This window comes from Geotrypetes seraphini, chromosome 5 (assembly GCF_902459505.1).
Source record: "Geotrypetes seraphini chromosome 5, aGeoSer1.1, whole genome shotgun sequence".
NCBI lineage: Eukaryota > Metazoa > Chordata > Amphibia > Gymnophiona > Dermophiidae > Geotrypetes > Geotrypetes seraphini.
In genome coordinates this window covers 186,596,153-186,615,698 of record NC_047088.1, presented here as the reverse complement: position 1 = coordinate 186,615,698, position 19,546 = coordinate 186,596,153, and the positions used below count along the sequence as shown (strand labels likewise).

The following is a 19,546-nucleotide window of genomic DNA, read 5'->3' as shown; positions in this document are numbered from 1 at the left end:
GACTAAGAAAGCTAAAACTCCATTGAAATGAAGCAAAAACTACACTTAGACCAGCTTTTCCTTCACTCTAAGCAGAGCCCAGTGTCTGATGAGGTGCAGGGGCGGAGCAAGCTCACATGCCATTCATCAGCCAGAAAGTTGAAATTTTGAAAGTAAGCCTAACTTTAGCTTAACTTTAGCCTAACTTAAGCCTAACTTATGCCTAACTTAAGCCTAATGTATGCCTACCTGAGGAAATTAGAAAGTCATGTGATAGGAAATAGTGTCCAACTGTGGATTAAGAACTGGTACAAAAATAGAAAACAGAGTAGGATTAAATGATCTGTATTTTAAATGGAGAAAGGTAGTAGAGTTCCACTAGGGTCTGTGCTGAACCTGCTGCTTTTTAACATATTTATCAATGATCTAGAGATGGGAGCTAGTGAGGCAATTAAATATGCTGATGACACAAAGGGCTCCTTTTACAAAGGTGCATTAGGGCCTTAACACGCGGAATAGCATGCACTAAATTGCCAGGCGTTCCAGCCGCTACCGCCTCCTTTTAAGCAGGTGGTAGATTTTCGGCTAGCACGCGCTATAGCTCGCGCTAATCTTCTGTGTGCGCTAAAACTGGTAGCGCACCTTCATAAAAGGAGCCCAAAGTTATTCAAAGATTCAAGAAGATTGTGAAAAATTGCAAGAGGACCTTACGAGACCGGTTGACTGAGCATCCAAATGGCGAATGACATTTAGGGCTCCTTTTACTAAGGTGCGCTAGCGTTAGCAGGAAATTACCGCACGCTACGCTTCTAGAACTAACGCCAGCTCAATGCTAGCGTTAAGGTCTAGCATGCGGGGCAATGTAGCGCGCGGTATTCCATGCGTTAAAGCCCTAATGCAGCTTAGTAAAAGGAACCCTTAATGTGAGCAACTGCAAAATGAAGCATGTGGGAAAGAGGAACCCGAACTATAGCTACATGATGGAGGGCTCCATACATAGTAGGAATCACTGCCCAGGAAAATGATCGTTGTCATTGTTGATGGTACATTGAAAACCTCTGCTCTGTGCAGTGTTGGCTAAGAATGTTAGAAATTATTAGGAAAGGAATGGAAAGCAAAAATAAGATTATTATAATACCGGTGTAACCACACCTCAAATATTGTGTGCAATTCTGATAACTGCATCACAAAAAAGATATAATGGAATTAGAAAGGACGGATGACTTCCCTATGAGGAAAGGCTAAAGAAGCTAGGGGTTTTCATCTTGAAGAAGAGAAGGCTGAGAGGAGATATGCTAGAGAGGAGTAGCCTAATTGTTAGCGATGTTGCCTCAGCACCCAGAGATTATGGGTTTGATCCCAGTGCCCTTCCTTGTGACCCTGGGCAAGTCACTTAACCCTCAATTGCCCCAGATACCATAGTTAGATTGTAAGTCCACCAGGACAGATAGGGAAAATGCTTAGAGTATCTGACTACTATTTAATGTAAACCACCTTGAGTGAATCACTTCATAAAAGTGGGTAAAAAGTGCTGAATATTGGCTAGTATAAGTTTAAGTGCCAACAGGTAACTAGAAAGAATAACTTTAAATGGCAAAGTACCCATTTAAAGTTATACATGGATTTTCAAACTGTACTTGTACTTTTTCAGTCACTGAGCATACATATAACTTCATGTTGAGGCCAGTTTTTGGCAGTATATGGAGATGGGATTTAAGACGCTCAGCTGAGGCATAAAAAATTCCAACTGTACTTTACAAAGGCTCTGACAAAGGCACATCCTCTCGTTAAATACGTGCAACAGTGCATGTCAATGTCTCACCATGTCCAGGAAGAGTAGTGATTTTAATAAAAGCTGCAAATGGGGAAAAAGTGTAGAGTTTTTTCCCAGATCTGTGTGAGAGTAGCTTTTTGTAATTGCTGTTCCTGACAGCTTCCATTGCTCACCCCTTTATATACCCCCAGCATCATTTGCCCCCCCCCCCCAGTTGGCACCCTATCTGCCACATTGGACAAAAAGGCTCTCTGATCACTGTCCCAGCATAAGATCCCCTCTTCCAATCCCCTCCAGCATATCTCTTCCCCTGACCACCTCTTGACATCCAGTCCTCCATCTGACCTGACTTCAAGCCCCTATCTGACCCCCCAGACATAAAACACCCCACAAACACCCCTGCAATTAATCACCCCCCCCACACACACACATATTTGTTGCTCTTTTGCAGTGCCTCCACCTGTAATTCCATCCCTGGTGTCACTGGGATTCCAGCTAGTCTACTGGGAGCAGCACTGATCCTTAGTTTCACTTGCTCATGGTGGGTCTGGGATCTAAAATGACACCTTAGGATTCAGATGTTTTGCTGTTGTGGGAGGTTTATAAGGGGCTTGATATCTGGGGATGGGAAAGAGGATCTTCTGAGGAAATTAGAAAGTCATGGGATAGGAAATAGTATCCAACTGTTGATTAAGAACTGGTTAAAAAATAGAAAACAGAGAATAGGATTAAATGGTCTTTATTCAAGGGGATGCGATGGGAGAGCTCTGTGTCAACGTATGAGGGGATGGATGCTATCAGGAGCAGTGATTTAAATAGTTGCTCTCACAGACATCTGAGGAAAATTTGGCCTTTAAACCTGGCCCTTCAAGCAGGCACTTACCTTGAGGCAGATGTAAATGCAAATGTCTAGATTTTTTAATGCAAAATGGGAAATCCACGTCAAACTATTAGGCCCATCCAAACCACTTCTTCTGCCTCTTGCATTCTGTGTGTAGTGTGGAATACCATGTGTATATGATGGTTTTCTGGAATTGCTATTTGCACATGTACAATATATTACCTATACCTGTGGAGTGGAAGAGTCACTAGTGGTTAGACCTCTACAATATATTTTAGAGATTTTTTGAGTTTGTTGATATTTTCTTTGCTTTCAAAGTGAAACTTTTTTGTATGATTCTAGATTTGTGTTTCACTGTCCTTTTTTGTTTAGATTGTACCAGGTTCAAATCCCACTGCGTCTCCTTACAATCTTAGACAAGTCACTTACCCCTGCATTCTATAATGGTTGTTCAAATTTGTGGATTGAAATTTGAGCCCAATCTTGAGCTGCACGACCAGCTTAATTGGTTAACAAGCCATTAACAGCCAATATTTTGGATGCTAACAATCAATTATTGATATTAATTGGTGCCAATCAAGATTTGCACATTCATCTGGCTGCATGCCATTCTATTATACCATGCAACCCAAAAGGGGGCATGGGTATCCCAAAAAATTGCATTCAGTGTTATAGAATTCCAGGGATTTACTTGACATAAATCCTTGTGCCTAAAGTTGGTCATGGAAATCAATGGTACACATTTTATATATTATATAAATAATTTTTTTAAAAAACAAACACTCATTCCAGAGTGCTCTTTACAGAATACCAATTTTTCCCAGCACCTAATTTTCAGCACCACTTACTGAATCCGGCCCTTAATCCTTTGTAGCCTCAGGTACCAAGCAAGTACTATGGAAATACCTAGGGGTCCTTTTACTAAGGTGCGCTAGCCAATTTAGCGTGCGCTAAATGCTAATATAATGGGCATGTCGGTTAGCGCGCCTTAGTAAAAGACCCCCCTAGTGTACCTGAAGGTGTGAGCAAAATCCAATAAAAAAAGGAATACTGACAATGAGGGGGAGGAATACAAGATGGCGGACGCTATGTAGCTGTGCTCGGCAGGCTTAGCGTTTTTTCTTCATATTAATACTTCAACCAGATACTTACTTGTCGGAATGCCTCATGCGAAGAGGAAGGGGAGTGTGAGAGCGGGTCATTTGCCGCTGCTCACATCGTCTCCAGCCCAGCAGTCATTTCAGTGGTTTTTGCAGCCGCTGAGCCCAGCCGACGCCCAAATGTCCCAGCGGCGGGAGAGTTCCGCGTCGGACCTGAGTGAGGGAGCACTCGGGTCTTTGGACCTGCTGACATCGTTGTCTCCACCGCATCTCTCTGCGCCCCCATGTCCAGCAGAGGCACAGAGTGTCGAGCTTGGCCCCGAGGGAGAGGAGTTGGAGACCCCGGAGCAGGCAATGGGAGGAGCTACAGCCCTAGCTGGAACGCTGGGAGGAAAGGTTGCTGAAGGAGAAGGAGCACTAACAAGCACCCCAGCAGTGACACTGGAAATACTTTTGGAGGCTATCAAGAGAATGGATGTGAAGGTGGAGAAGACTGCCTCAGATGTTGAGGTAATGGTTAAGAAAATGGATAACTTTTCTGAAAGTTTGCTAAAAGTTAAGCAAGAATGCATGGATAAAATACAAATTGAGTCAGCTTCACTGATAAACTCAATTACCACCATTGTTAAAGAACAAAATTCTACAGCCCATAAAATAGAAATGATTGAGAACTTTAACAGAAGATTGAACTTGAGAATTCTAAATTGCCCAAGGATTTCGGCAATATCACCCATTGAGATTTTTAAAAAATTTTTGGTAGAATGTTTGAACTATCCGCAAGATCAGATTCCACCTTTAAACAAAGTATACTTCTTACCTACTTCAAAAAGAAATTTAGATATACCTAAGGGTGAGAATTTGGTTACTGATAAAGATCTGCAAAATCTCACGGCAATATTAGAGGAATCATCTATGGAAGTTAAAGAAAGAGGAACTTTAATTGTTAACTTCATCTTTGAACAAGATCTTAACGCAGTTATGAGGCTATTCTTTAAAAAGTCTGGATCACTTTTTTGTGGTCAACGTTTATGGTTATATCATGATGTAACTAGAATAACCCAGGAAAGAAGGAAAATGTTTTTGGGCATGAGAGAAGAGACAAGGAAGCTAGGTGCTACTTTTTTGCTAGTTTATCCATGCAAATGTGTCAGCTTAAAGGAAATGCTGGGTTCTAGCGTTTAAGTCTTTACTTTTATTTTTTTTTTTGTTGTATCATTGTAATATTACTCCTATAATATCTTTGTTTTCTTTTCCTCCTTCTAATTGAGGTCTAAGGAAGAGTTAAGTTTCATATATATTTATTTTAAAGACTGCAATGTTTAATGATGTTTTTCTTTTGGAACATGATTCTGTATTTCTAAATCAAGTAGTTATACTTGTAAAGTATGTTAAATTCAATAAAAATAAAGTTAAATAAAAAAAAAAGGAATACTAAGGCCCAAATTCTATATATGGCACCTAAGAAATGAGTGCCCAACAGTACTGTGCTTAACGTGATTCTATAAGAGGCACCCACTATACTGTATATAGAATCATATTTAGTAGCCGTGCATGACATAACATTTAGGTGCACCCATTTACGCTAATGAAAACCAGGCCTAAATACCTGTGCCTAAGTTGTACATGGATGTGGATGGTGCTGGGATGGAGCATGGATAGAGCCTGGGCTATCCCAGAACTTATCCAGATAGAAGCAATATTCAGTCTGATATCCAGAAAATTTATATGGATAGCTTAAAACAGAATGTTATTCGGATAACTTCCATAATATTGGCACTTATCTGGAGCTGAGTGCCACTATTTGGATAATGTTGCTAAATATCCAGCTATTTTTGACTGCCACAGCGTGTTAAAAAAACAAACAAACCTCTAACTGAGGTGGCTCAATATTTAATAAATTGTCTTATTTTATTAAATTTAATAGCTATATTTTAAATTATTATTTCTTTTTCACTTGTTTGCTGTTTCTCACCTACAATGTTTTTTTATAGTTAGGTTGGCTGTAAATAATAAATCAAATCAAGTCAAATGAAAGTGGGGTTTTTTTTTAGTTTGTTTTACATTTTAAACAAAATTAGGACTCTTCAGCTTGGAAAAGAGACAGCTGAGGAGAGATATGATTGAAGTCTACAAAATCCTGAGTGGAGTAGAATGGGTACAAGTGGATCAATTTTTCACTCTGTCAAAAATTACAAAGACTAGGGGACACTCGATGAAGTTACAGGGAAATACTTTTAAAACCAATAGGAGGAAATTTTTTTTCACTCAGAGACTAGTTAAGCTCTGGAACGCATTGTCAGATGTTATGGTAAGAGCAGATAGCGTAGCTGGTTTTAAGAAAGGTTTGGACAATTTCCTGGAGGAAAAGTCCATAGTCTGTTATTGAGAAAGACATGGGGGAAGCTACTGCTTGCCCTGGATCGGTAGCATGGAATATTGCTACTCCTTGGGTTTTGGCCAGGTATTAGTGACCTGGATTGGCTACCGTGAGAACGGGCTACAGGGCTTGATGGATCATTGGTCTGATTCAGTAAGGCTATTCTTATGTTCAGTGCTAACAAATGGGTTTAGTGTGTCCTTACACAGCCCTTTCCCATGTGTTACGCCCATTTTTGGTGCAGCTTTGAAAACAGGATTTTTTTGTTCAACTTGTTTCATTAATGGTCATGCACTAATATTAGCAAAAGAAGAAAGCACAGCACTGCTTATTCTAGTGCTCTTCAACAGAACAATTTCACTTGACCCAAAGATCCGTCAGAGGTGACATTCTCAAAAATATTGTCAATAGGAGTTATTTTCACCACATCTCTTCATTAGTTCAAAATAATAATTTTATAAATATATGTGCATCATTCTTTATTTTTCATGTATTGCAACTTTCCAATTGTATTATATTGTAATTTTTTATAAAAGCCACTTATCTGCATTCATATTGGAGGGGGGGGGTTACTTCAGCCAACACAAATCCATGTTTCACCAGTATAGGCTCTTTCAAGGCAATCCCCCCTTACACGGTGTTCTTCTTTAAGTCAAAATAACTCCCATTGACAATATTTTCGAGGGTGTCACCTCTGACGATCCTATGGATCACATGAAATTGTTCTTTTGAAGAGTACTAGAATAAGTAGTGCTATACTTTCAACTTAATTGTTGCTTATCCCTAAGGTTTTGTAAATAGAGTGCCTAGTGATATCTGTCTGTAGAGCAATAGTATGCAGCCATTCAAATTATTACCACAGGAGCACTTGGTGCCTCTTATTCAGGTGGTGTTAAGGGCTCCTGGGTTAATAATGCGCTAACAGTGTACCAGTAATATACACACGCTAGCCGATCAGCACATCCACACCCCATCCACACACATGACATGCCCCATCCAAGAAAAAAAAAACCAAATACTTATTGCATGGTGCAAATGACAAAACTAAGGCAGAATGTTTTGATGCCTCTCGCATTAGGCCAATTTGGTTGCATTAGACATTGTGACCAGTCAGACTCTGTGCCTGGCATGTTCCCAGCTGGAAACCCCAGGAGAGGCAGAGACAGGGCTAGGAAAGTTGTTCCCAAGCCCTGCAGAGCCCAGCAGCCTAGGTTCCAGGAGTATACTAGGGAAGAATCTGCAGAGGATGAGGTCCTATCTGTTTATTCAGAAGCTGAGGACATGGTAACTCAGCCCAGCTCTGCTAGGTTTGCTCCTAAGCCTGTGAATATTTGGTTCAGACAGAATGCTCCTATGAGAAAACCCTGCAATTTCTAGAACATCCACAGAGGGAGCTCAAGAGAGCCTCAGAACAGCACAGGCACACTGAGATCAGGGTGTGGCTTTCCCCCTGAAAATCTAGTTGTTTTCCATTCAGAATCGGAGAGGAAAAGGAAGGGAAAGGGTCCTCTCTGCTGTGCTCAACAGTCAGCCAGACCAGAACAACTAGCCTGGAACCCATAGAAGTGGAAAATGTAGCTCCTTGCCAGGAAGCTGAGGCCAAATCTCAAGGGGAAGCAATGGAGGTTTGTGAACATATATTTCCAGAACCTGAAGCAATGGAAATTGGTATTGCTTGCAAGGCCACTAACTGAAAAACTGGTTTTTTTGTGGGAAGTTTCCAAAGCTGTCCACTGTTCTGAAAACTGTTTTGAATACTTCTTTGGATTTTTGGTGTGGACAATTAATGGGACTTGTGCTCCAGACTGTGACCTAGTATGAAAGAGTTTTGTTGTTTTTCCTTTTTGCTACATGGGCTCACAGCACTGCTGAGGCCCAACTCAAGGTCCAGGCGGAGGCAGGGCACCTTCTTGTGTTCTATAAGGGCTGTTGCTGGAACTCTCACAGTTTTGTTTTTGCCTTGTGAGATTATGATTCTTGTTTTGAATGAAGTAATTCAAAGGGACTGAGAACTGTTCTAAGTGGGAGAAGTTTGTCAAGACCTCGGGTGGGAATATTTGAATATTGTGTGAAGACAAACTTGGCAGTTCTCCTGCCCCAGCTCAGAAGCAGAGAGCTGAGGGCCTCCTGAACTTTTCTTTTGGTATTGTGTGAAATAAAGCAGTAAAAGCTATTACACTGCTCAGTGAAATTAGTTCTCTTTTAGAGCAAGGCCCAGTCCTTGGGTCGGAGTAAGGCCTAGGCTCAGGTGAGGCCTAGCTGCAAGAAGCTGTGCTGCCCTTGCTATAGCACAGGGACTGTGTATAATCTGATTTGCTTTTTAAAACTTTATTCATTTTTTAAAACTCACAATAAGTATAACACAAAATACAATCATTTTATACTTTAACATTACTTATTATATCATCAAATTATACCTTTCATCAAATATCCCCCATCCCTTATATCCAACAATTAATCATAAACAAAATAGATCATAAAATATTCCCCCCACCCCACCTGATTTGCTGACCAGGATTTTTGCTTTGAATTTTTCCTTTTTGTTTCTTGTTTCCCATTCAGATTTTTGGAGAAATAAAGAACCCTGGATAGAATTTAACTAATTACCTGGTTTCCTCTTGACTTGTTTCCTCTTGACTGGTTTTTCTGATACTTGGCCTGTGGGGACTGTCTCTAGTTTCAGCAGCACGCCAGCGCAATTTACCTGTGGTCCATCCGGGGCGCTATTCGCCTAGTCCAGGGCCCGGTGGCCACAGAATGCATTAGCGCTGATTAGTAAAAGAGAACTCTTTTAAGATGATAAGATTCTACAGATGAATGTTACTACAGATATGTTGCCACATTAGAAATAGAACCAAAAAAGAACCTCGTTTGTGAAAGTGCTCTACAAATAATTATATATATCTTTATATGAGAGTTTCAGTATACGGAAACTCAGGGTAAATGAGAAATCCCCATAGAACTTTACCAAGCAAGCAAAAATGTCCACAGTCCATGCTACATCTTTAACTCTATTTTTTATATGTATGCAAGTAAATTAGGGAAATCCCTTTTCTTCAAATTCAGTGAGCTTTGGAATAACCTCCCTGCCCCACTGCGGAACCTAGGCTCATTCCAATTATTCCGAAAGCATCTGAAAACCTGGCTTTTCTCCAAAACGTAAAGCTATCTATTTAAAATGTAAAGTTAGCTATCCTCTTCATAACCTCTAATTTCTTATTATGTCCTTCCGTCATTTATTGAATTACCTGTAAACCGTGTCGAGCTCTATCTTTATGAAGATGATGCGGTATACAAACTTAAGGTTTAGTTTAGTTTAGTTTAATATATATGTGAACGTTGATATTGTAATAAAATCGTTCATAACGCTTCTTGCTCAAAAAATAGTTCAAGGGCAACACCCAGAACATGACAGAATAACAAAATTACTTAGCTGAATGCTAGACGCGGTTTTATTATTGGGGAGTATCTCCTTTGTTATCCCTTTAGAGTTTTTGTGTTGCTAAATATCTAGCCGTGGCATATCAGATATTTAAAGACTTGTTACCGTGGCTGAATTAGATGCAGGTATTCAACACCAATGTCTGGATAGCAGCTGGCACCGAGTTTCCAAGGTAGGGAGAACGAGAGGACACTCTCTAAAATTGAAAGAGGATAGATTCCATACGAATATAAGGAAGTTCTTCACCCAGAGAGTGGTAGAAAACTGGAACGCTCTTCCGGAGTCTGTCATAGAGGAAAACACCCTCCAGGGATTCAAGACAAAGTTAGACAAGTTCTTGCTGAACCAGAACGTACGCAGGTAGGGCTAGTCTCAATTAGGGCGTTGGTTTTTGACCAGAGGGCCGTCGCATGAGCAGACTGCTGGGACGATGGACCACTGGTCTGACCCAGCAGCGTCAATTCTTATGTTCTTATCCAGATTCAGTATCCAGAAGCTTTTTTTTATAAGCTCCGAATGATAATATCAATCGCAAAAGTTCTAGAACCAGCTGCATTAAAACCTTAGTCCATTCCCTCGTCATCTCTAGACTGGACTACTGTAATTCACTATATAAAAACATCACCCAGATCTAACTAAGACACTTGCAGTTAATCCAGAATGCATCTATAAAACTCATCGCTAATTCCAAAAAATTTGATCATGTGACACCCCTTCTACAAAATGCCCACTGGTTGCCAATATCCCATCGGATTACTTATAAAATAATCTTGCTCTGTTTTAAAATACGACAATCAAACTTACCAGCATTCTTAGATAAACTCTTAATACCATATACACCATTGAGAACTTTACGATCTGCAGATCACAATTTACTTGTAATTACCTCCCTAAAGGTTATTAATACTCAAAGAAACGAAATATTCACAGTTTATGCTCTGCAGTTATGGAATACTTTACCTTCATATCTTAGAGAAGAACAAAAGCTTGATCGCTTTAAGAGCAGCTTAAAGACTTTCTTATTTAATTAAAGATGCTTTTCATACTTAAGTATGGAATGTATGATACTTCTCTTTAACAAAGTTTATTAAACTACGGAGACATCAGAGATTTTCCCTGTCAATCCTTATGTGCTTCCCTAGACTCCTTTAATAAAACTATTGTAGTTCAACCCTTTTCCCTGTTGTATCATGTTGGTCCTTGTATGATTTGAGATGTAGTCTTATTTTATAATAATGTAACCCATTTTACAATGTACATCGCTTAGAAGTATTATAAGCAATTTAATCAAATTTTAAAGAAACCTGAAACCTGTAATGACCAGCAGATACTGAGATCACTATCTTGGTGAAACTAGGAGTGCCTTTTTTACTGTCCTAACATTATTTGGATATTCATGTGTTTTGCCGTCTCAATATTGCTTCCAAACAAATAACTTATAACAGCCCGAGCCCCACCCCTACATCGATAGAACTGAGTCAGTCTGTAAGGATATTGAGTGACACTATCCAGATAGCGCCATCAAATATCCCTAGACAGGCCCTATTATGCCACTTATCCAGATAACTATTAATACAACTAAACAGGCGCGTTCTTAGCTTGCTGTATGATGAGAATAAAGTCTAGTTTTCCCTCTGATACATTAATCATGAAAATATGTACTGAATCCTCTGAAAACAGAATTAAATATATAAAAGATTAATTGGGCAATCCTGCACCCAGCTAGATTATAAGTATTTTATAGCAGTGAGACATATATCATTTTGATTGCAACAGTGCCAGATGGTTACCAGATTAAATTGCCGCAAGACAGCTGGGGTCTGTGAATACCTGAGAGTTACAGGCACCAAATAACTTCCACATCTCTGTCTTTGAGCTCGAGCTCTGAGGTTTCCGTCATTATTTCTACTGTTCTGAAATTTCATGAGATTTATATGCATATTGGGCTGTAAACCAACTGTTCACACTAGCTGTAATTGTGTTTTTGCTACATCAACTCCCATTTAAGTTGTATATTATTACCATATAGCATTCAGGGACCTTTTGCTAGAGTACATTATGCAGTTAGTGTGGGAATTAGCATGTGCTGTTGGCGCATGATCATGCTAACAGTTAATGCTACAGCTGGACACAGCATGCATTAATTCCCACATTAAGGGCCTGATTCTGTAAATGGTGCCTTACAAGTTAGAAGTCTAACTTTTTTTTTTCAGTCTGCAGTGTTAATTGAGCAACACCATTAAAAAATAATTTTTAAAAATTATTTTTTTCTGGTAGATGCCTAACTCGGTAGGCATGATGTAGGTGACTACATTGAGGTGCCTACCCGGAAAGTAGGCATGGTTGGCAGAGTTTGGGCATGGAATAAGATAGATGCCGGTATTTTAGGTCAAGAAAATCCTAGCCTAATATACAGCTGCCAAAGCTGTGAACCACTATCGGCACCTTATTCGACTTAGGCTCCGCTAGGTGCAATTCTATAAACAGCGCCTAACTTTGAATGACATGCAGTAGGTGCCATTTTCCTGGGCACCTACCCAGTTAGGTGCCATTTATAGAATCAGACCCTAACTGTATAATATGGAATGGGAAAGGGAACAGGTGTGAACAGTAATTTATGTACATATGTCAACTGTTTCTATATAAGGCTTAGATGTATGAATACTTTATAGAAGAATGTATTCTACAACACAGTTAGGGGGATGGTGTAGTGTAAACCTCCCCTGAATATTTTCTATACCAAAGTTGTTTATACAATAAATTCTCCAGGCCCTCAGAGGTGCCACCAGAAGCTCAATAAACTTTCATGACTTCTGGCTTTATGCCCCCTATCGTCATCGGGTCACTGGTATATTAATATAGGATGTACTATGCTTGTCTTGATATATTTTCTATATTTTCAATAAATAATTATAAATTATGTGATTAACTTAACTTGGGTGGTTAGCCAAGAGGGACAGAGTCGCCAACATGTTTCACCCTGTTCGGGTTTCCTCAGGGCACAATCCCTCAAAACTATATGCTCTTCACGACGTGGCCACCCGAAATGTGATCTAAGATCTTAGATCTTAGATAAGCATTTCATTCTAGATGCAATGGTGGGAGACAGTGGTTATGAACGGGAGAGGGAGCCTTGATAAAGCCTTTGAATCACATGGGCGAAACATGTTGGGTGATTGATGTTTCTACCCTCCCGATTAGCGTCGAATTCACAAGCTAAGTACTTTTAGCATATATTTATATAAAAAATTTCTTAAAAAATCAATATTTATGAAACATGCACAGATAAAAATATACATTGGGTCCAGTGACGAGTGGGAGCATAAAGCCCCGCACAATGAGATGGTTTGAGTGTGTGGTGGCCCGCTGAGGACCTGAAAATATTGTGAAATTATACAGAATGAAGTTTGGCAAATCAGTGAGGTAACGTCTTGCTGAAGCTGGCTGATATATGTCAACTGTTAGCATAACAGGTAATGCAAAACCTCCTCATCCCCCATTTCTATAGATGGCACACAGATTTGCATGCCCAAATTTGAACGCTTGCCTAAGATGCATTTGCAAATTAATCGAGCTCTTTCTGGTCAATAATTAGTGCTAACAACCAATTATTGATTTTAATTGGTACTCTTTAAAATGTAGGCATGGTGCCTAACTCTAATAACTTCACTCAATAGGGGGTGTAGCCATGGGCACATCAGAGGTATTCTAAAAAGCTGCACACGTGATTGTAGAATACAGTCTCAGCCTGCCTAACTTCAGTTCCAGCATTTACACCATAAGTCTAGTGCCTAAACTTAGGCATATGAATTGGGGCTAAGTGCATTCTGGAGAGGGTGCATGCCCGTTATAGAATCACGCTTAGTACTGATTTTTACTGGCACCAAATTTTGAGCATCATTTACTGAATCCAACTCTTACTCCATAATTCTATAAACTTGTGCGCAAAAGTTTACACATGCACAAGTTATAGACTATTTTCAGTTACACATGTAACTAATAATCAGCTGCTATTTGGCATTAATATATGTATAAGTATTTTTAGTCGGGATTCTGTGAATTGTGTGGGCAAAATATGTAATGTACAAGGATGAATGGACCTGGGAGAGGCATGGGTGGGAAAGAGGCATGCCTATCATTTATGTGCATGCATTATACAATTAGGCAGTCTACGAGTTACAAACGCCCTACTTAATTAAGACTCGTACTTGAGAACGTGGTTGTGGCTTCATTTTATTTCACTGAGCAGTATTTTCAGTGGCATAGGCTCCTATAAGTCTCCTGCAGTAGGTTCAGGAATGATATGTGACCACTTTAAGAACAGTGTGTGGTTGTGCATGCTGTACCTTAGAGGGAGCACTGGTAGGGACAATTGGCCCTTTTGTCAGCTGCAAGCAGAGGTAAACAGCAAGAATCATACAAATAAATAATAATGATAACAGTTTATATACTGCAGGACCGTGAAGTTCTATGCGGTTTACAATGATTAGAAGATGCTACAGATTGAGTAGAATTAACAAAGTTAGGAGTTAGTTATTAACAGTTCTAAAGATCAGTTGTTGTGGACTAAGATTGTATAGGTCAGTTACCTAAGTACTTCGGGAACAGATATGTTTTTAGGTGTTTCCTGAATTCCCCATAAGTAGTAGGCATGAGCAGTTGTTCCAGATCTTTGCCCCATAATGCCACCTGATGTGAGAAAAGATGTTGATGATGTCTTTTAAATTTACAATCTCTAACCGGTGGAGAAACAAAGTTTGGAAGTGAGCTTCTCTTATGTCTGTTGGATGTGAAAGAGAAAAGGTCTGTTATATATTTAGGGGTTAAACCATATAGTACCTTAAAGCAAAAAAATCCAAAATTGAATTTCATGCATGCCTCCATCGGCAGCCAGTGTAGAAGTCGATAGGAAGGTGTTACATGATCAAACTTCTTCAATCCACAAAGTAGCCTAACAAATCTGACTTATATTGTACAGCTAAGTAATAGGTGTTTTTGTTTGATACCAACCAGACAGAAGGAGAGAAAAAAACATTAGTTCATGTCTCTGGCAATGAAAATTTTCATGTTCAAAATATTTTTGGAGTTCCTGAAGTGGATCTGAGTTGAACTTTCATTTCTGAGAATTCAAAGCTTTCCAGAAGCCCAAGGGAACAATCTAAAAATCTATTTTCTTTTACCAGTAGGGCTGATAATTTTCTAAAGCATTTCTGTGTGTAAAGCAGCAATTTTAATTGCAGAAATTGGCTTTTATAAAATAGCCTTCTTGATATGTTATGTTAGGTTAATCAGGTTTTCTATCCTGCCTTTCCCTATTCAGTTCAAGGTCAGATTACATTACAAGAGGTTAGGTTAGTTACCCAGAAAGTTACAAAGATAGTTTGACACAGATATTCAGTAGAGTTGCTAGTATAAGAAAATCAGTACAGTTATTAATACAGTTTGGTCATAGTTAGCAATACATCATTTCAAGTTCAAGTAGGTCATCGTTGGCTCATCGTTATGTCCCAGGAGTTGCATTAGACAGTCTAGACGTGCTTTTACAATTACCATTTCAGTTACTTCACGGTTGGCTCTCTGTCTTGGTGTAGAAATGTTGCTAAAAGTTTTCTGAATCTGCTAAAAGTTTTCTGAATCTGAGATAGTGGTCACAAGATCATAGTGTAAGTGGTAGTTGGTTCCAGCATTTTGCTAATTGATATTGGATGGATAAGGTAATTTGCCTAGTAGACTTTATATTATTTCATGCTGGAAATTTTAAGTGGAAAAGTTTTCGGGTGTAATATCTGTTGGAGGCACTCTGAATTAGGGTGGCCAACTCTGTTAGGTAGTTGGGGGCGTTGCCTTCCAGGATCTTAAAGGCAGTGATACCTAATTTAAACTTGATCCTTGTGGTTATAGGCAGCCAATGTAGTTTCATATAGTAGGGCATAAGTGTTCTGATTTCCATAGTCTTACTGTTGCATTTTGAACTGGTTGTAGACGTGATAGCAAAGTTTTAGAGGAAAGAACTAATGTTATATTACAGTAATCTATTTATTTTATTTAATTTATTTATTTTAAAAATTTCTATACCGTTTAAAACTAAACGGTTTACATGAATTACATGCATAAATTATAAAAGAACATAATAAAACAAACAATCCTAAAAACATATCTGCAAAATAGCAGCATAAGCTTAAATAAAAAGATCATGAATAATTCTTCAGCTAAACCAGAGAAGATTACTGACTAGAAAAAGGTGTCTACAAATAATTGTGTCTTTAAAAATTTTCTAAACAGGCCCCTTTCACGACAATTTCATATTTAGCCCACAAGGGAATTTCATATTTTAACTCCTGCACAACTGAAGTTGAGATAGGATTAGGGATTGCACTAAGATTTGGAAAGCCTCTGTTTCAAAGTATTTTCTGATGGATCTTAGTTTTCTCATTACAAGGAAATAATTTTTTTTATTATTGATTGTAAGTGGCTTTTCATGGATAGGTGATTATCAATTTCTACTCCTCAGATTTGGGATTGTAGTTCTATCTGCATAAACATGAGTGCATGTGGCATATATGCACCTACATTTAGAGAGACTGAGTGGAAGTTTTCTTGGGAGAGGGGTTGGTTAGCTATTAATGTTTATAAATATGCATGTAAATGAAGCTGGGAAATTTTTGTTTGCCAAAGAGAGTTGTTTGCCAAAGATAGTTGAATAAACTGTATGGGGTATTGTTCAAAATGGAACTATGACACTCATTTTACAGATTTAATATATGCATAAACTGGCACTTAAACATTTATCTTGCATAAATGTTTAAGTCCCAATTTTACAAAGCCTGAATTATACATGTATTAGACCCAAGTTCATGCAAAGGGGGTGGGGAAAGGAGTGGCAAGTTCATAGACGTTTAGTCCCCATTTCAGAAGGAAACTAAACATCTGTGTCCTAAAAGATCAATGTTTTGGATTTAATGACCAACTACTATTGAGCAGCACTCCATTGGAATGTTTTTTGTTGTTTTTTTTTTTGGGGGGGGGATTGCTTTCTTAATCCCTCAGTGTTTTATGGTCATTCATATGCCAAATTAGCAAGTTAAACAGGTCAGTATGGTATTAGAACATAAGATTAGTTTTACTGGGTCAGACCAATGGTTCATCAAGCCCAGTAGCCTGTTCTCACGGTGGCCAATATTCCATGCTATCGATCCAGGTCAAGCAGTGGCTTCCCCCATGTCTTTCTCAATAATAGACTATGGACTTTTCCTCCAGGAAACTGTCCAAACCTTTCTTAAAACCAGCTATGCTATCCGTTCTTACCACAACCTCTGGCAATGCGTTCCAGAGCTTAACTATTCTCTGGGTGAAAAAAAATTTCCTCCTATTGGCTTTAAAAATATTTACCTGTAACTTCATTGAGTTACAGGTAGTCTTTGTACTTTTTAACGGAATGAAAAATTGATCCACTTGTACGCGTTCTGCTCCACTCAGGATTTTGAAGCCTTCAATCATATCTCCCCTCAGCTATCTCTTTTCCAAGCTGAAGAGCCCTAACCGTTTTAGTCTTTCCTCATACGAGAGGAGTTTCATCCCCTTTATCATCTTGGTCGCTCTTCTTTGAACCTTTTCTAGCGCCACTATGTCTTTCTTGAGAAAAGGAGACCAGAACTGAACACAATACTCGAGATGAGGTCGCACCATGGAGCGAAACAGGGGCATTATAACATTCTTAGTCTTGTTAACCATCTCTTTTTTAATAATTCCTAGCATGCTGCTTGCTTTTTGGCCACCGCAACACATGATCACAATTGGTTTCATGATCATAATTGGTTATGTTTCTAAGATCACAAAGATGACTTGTTATGTATTAGAATGTAACTGGTTACATTTGTGATCTAAGAAACATAACCAGTTATGTGCCGGCACATAACTGGTTATATGCCAGCTTTCTAGACATTGTCAGATTTTGTTCCAAATACAAGTATAAGTGAAAACTGGGGCATTGATCTGTACATCTCAATTCCTACTTCTACAATGTAGGTAAAATGTTGCTGTTCATGTATATTTCATCTTGAAAAATTTCCGGTATCATGCTCACTGATAATTTGGAAACCACTTTGTTCAGAGGGGTGGCTGGTGGTCCCATAGAAAGGAAGACTACGGATTTCAAAGCCTGTCAATAGGAGTAAAGCTAACCCCCAATCTATCAGCTAAGCATTCAACTCGTAAAATATGCCTTGGAGCTAAGTTGTTTCAAAGCAACAGATTAGAATATCTGTGTCCAAGGCTAATGGAATATAACTCATAAAGCAGGGCTTCTCAAACTAGTCCTGAGGGCACACCGAGTCCCATGAAGTTTTCTAAATAATCATAATGAATATGCATGAGATAGATCGGCATGCACTTTCTTCTCGGTATGCAAATTCACTGTAGATAACCAGAAAACCCAGTGGATATGTTCCAAAGACTTGGTTGAGTAGGCCTGACATAAAGGTTTGCCATGTACTTAGGCATAATTTTGGCATGAATGTTAAAAATGGATTTAATGAGATGTTCAAAACATTTTACAGAGGTCATGATAAAATTAACCTTAATGGCATAGCTTTGATACTACGGTGGACCTTATCACAAAAGAGTTTAGATGCCCTAGGTGTTTGTGTGTGTGTGTGGTATGAGCTTATATTGTTATAGAACCTAGGCACCCCCAGTTACATCAGGAGTAGACATGCAGGGGTGTGCTACAGTAAAAATGGCCATAGCACACTAGAAACACCCACGTAAAAGTATGCTAAGGCCGCTTTATACCACAGCTTAATAAAAGGAGCTCTTAATTTCTAAAATCATCAGGATTGATATTCTAGACTTTACAAAAAAGATGTACTTGATGTGTGGGCCTAATAATAGATGTGATGTGTATGCTTGATGTGTGGACCTTATAATAATGTGTGGGTCTAATAATAGTTTTTATCAGCTTTGTTTATTTAATTCTCATCCAAAGGGAATTTATAACATAAATATGTTTTTATTTTTTATATTTTTCCAAATGCAATTGATTTATTACATATTTGTGTGTGTGACAATGAGTATATTTGTTTTATTCTATTAAAGAATATTAATAGAAATAAAATAATTGTATAAAATGTGTAAATCATGCTGAGCAGAAGCATTGTGTAAATGGGACTATTCAAGCAAACCAGCATGGCTTGGTATTTTTTTTTTTTTTTTGCTAGTACCCTAGGGAGAGACGAGTAACTGATATTTTTGGTCTTTATTCAGGATTATGCAGAAAAGGAGAATGCTATTGCAAAGGCCCTGCAAGATTTTAAGGCCAACTTCTACTGTGAGCTCTGTGACAAACAATACTATAAGCATCAGGAATTTGACAATCACATCAACTCATACGATCATGCACACAAACAAGTAAGCAATTTGTTAAAAAGTAATTTCTGTCTTTATATGTAAAATAAATCAAAGATGGTGTGACAGGAGGACATCTTCTACTGCTACCAATCAACCAGAAAAATGTGTTTATAATGGGAGCAATTTGTAGAACCTAATTTACATAAAAAAGACTTTTTAAAAATTGTATGTTTGCATATACATGTAAAAGGTAGGCGCATGGAATAGGCGCACCTAGTTTAACACCCCCCCCATTTTTACAAAACCGCGCTAGCGTTTTTAGCGCTAGTGTTTTTAGCGCTGGCTGTGGTGATAACACTCCAACACTCATAGAATTCTAGCTTCGTTTTGTAAAAGGGGTTAATGTAGTTTGAAACAAAAGGAATTGACCTCAAAATATCCACAAAGAAGAAAATCCAGAGAAAACCAAAAAAACTCTGTGGAGTGACGATGTTCCTAAATGGTCTTTATTTGAAAGTGTCAAAGTTCCAAAGGTACACTGAAATCATCCACATAAAATAATTTTATCCACATAAAAATAAATCATCCACATAAAAGCCTTAAAAGACCCCTAGTCCGCTAGGGATACAGGACCCAACACGGTCCGCGTTTTGACAAAAAGTCTTCTTCAGGGGTCCTATAAATAATG

The 19,546-nt window shown here is 38.7% G+C and overlaps 1 protein-coding gene across 1 annotated transcript in view; it reads left to right on the top strand.

Moving 5' to 3' along the window:
* The first annotated feature begins 3,874 nt into the window (after positions 1–3,874).
* Positions 3,875–19,546, top strand: part of ZNF804A (zinc finger protein 804A) — a 40,242-nt gene continuing 24,570 nt past the window's right edge. Inside the window, exons 1-2 of the mRNA XM_033944120.1 lie at positions 3,875–4,669; positions 18,775–18,918. Coding sequence (XP_033800011.1) covers positions 3,875–4,669; positions 18,775–18,918 — 939 coding nt within the window. The remainder of the gene's footprint in view (positions 4,670–18,774; positions 18,919–19,546) is intronic.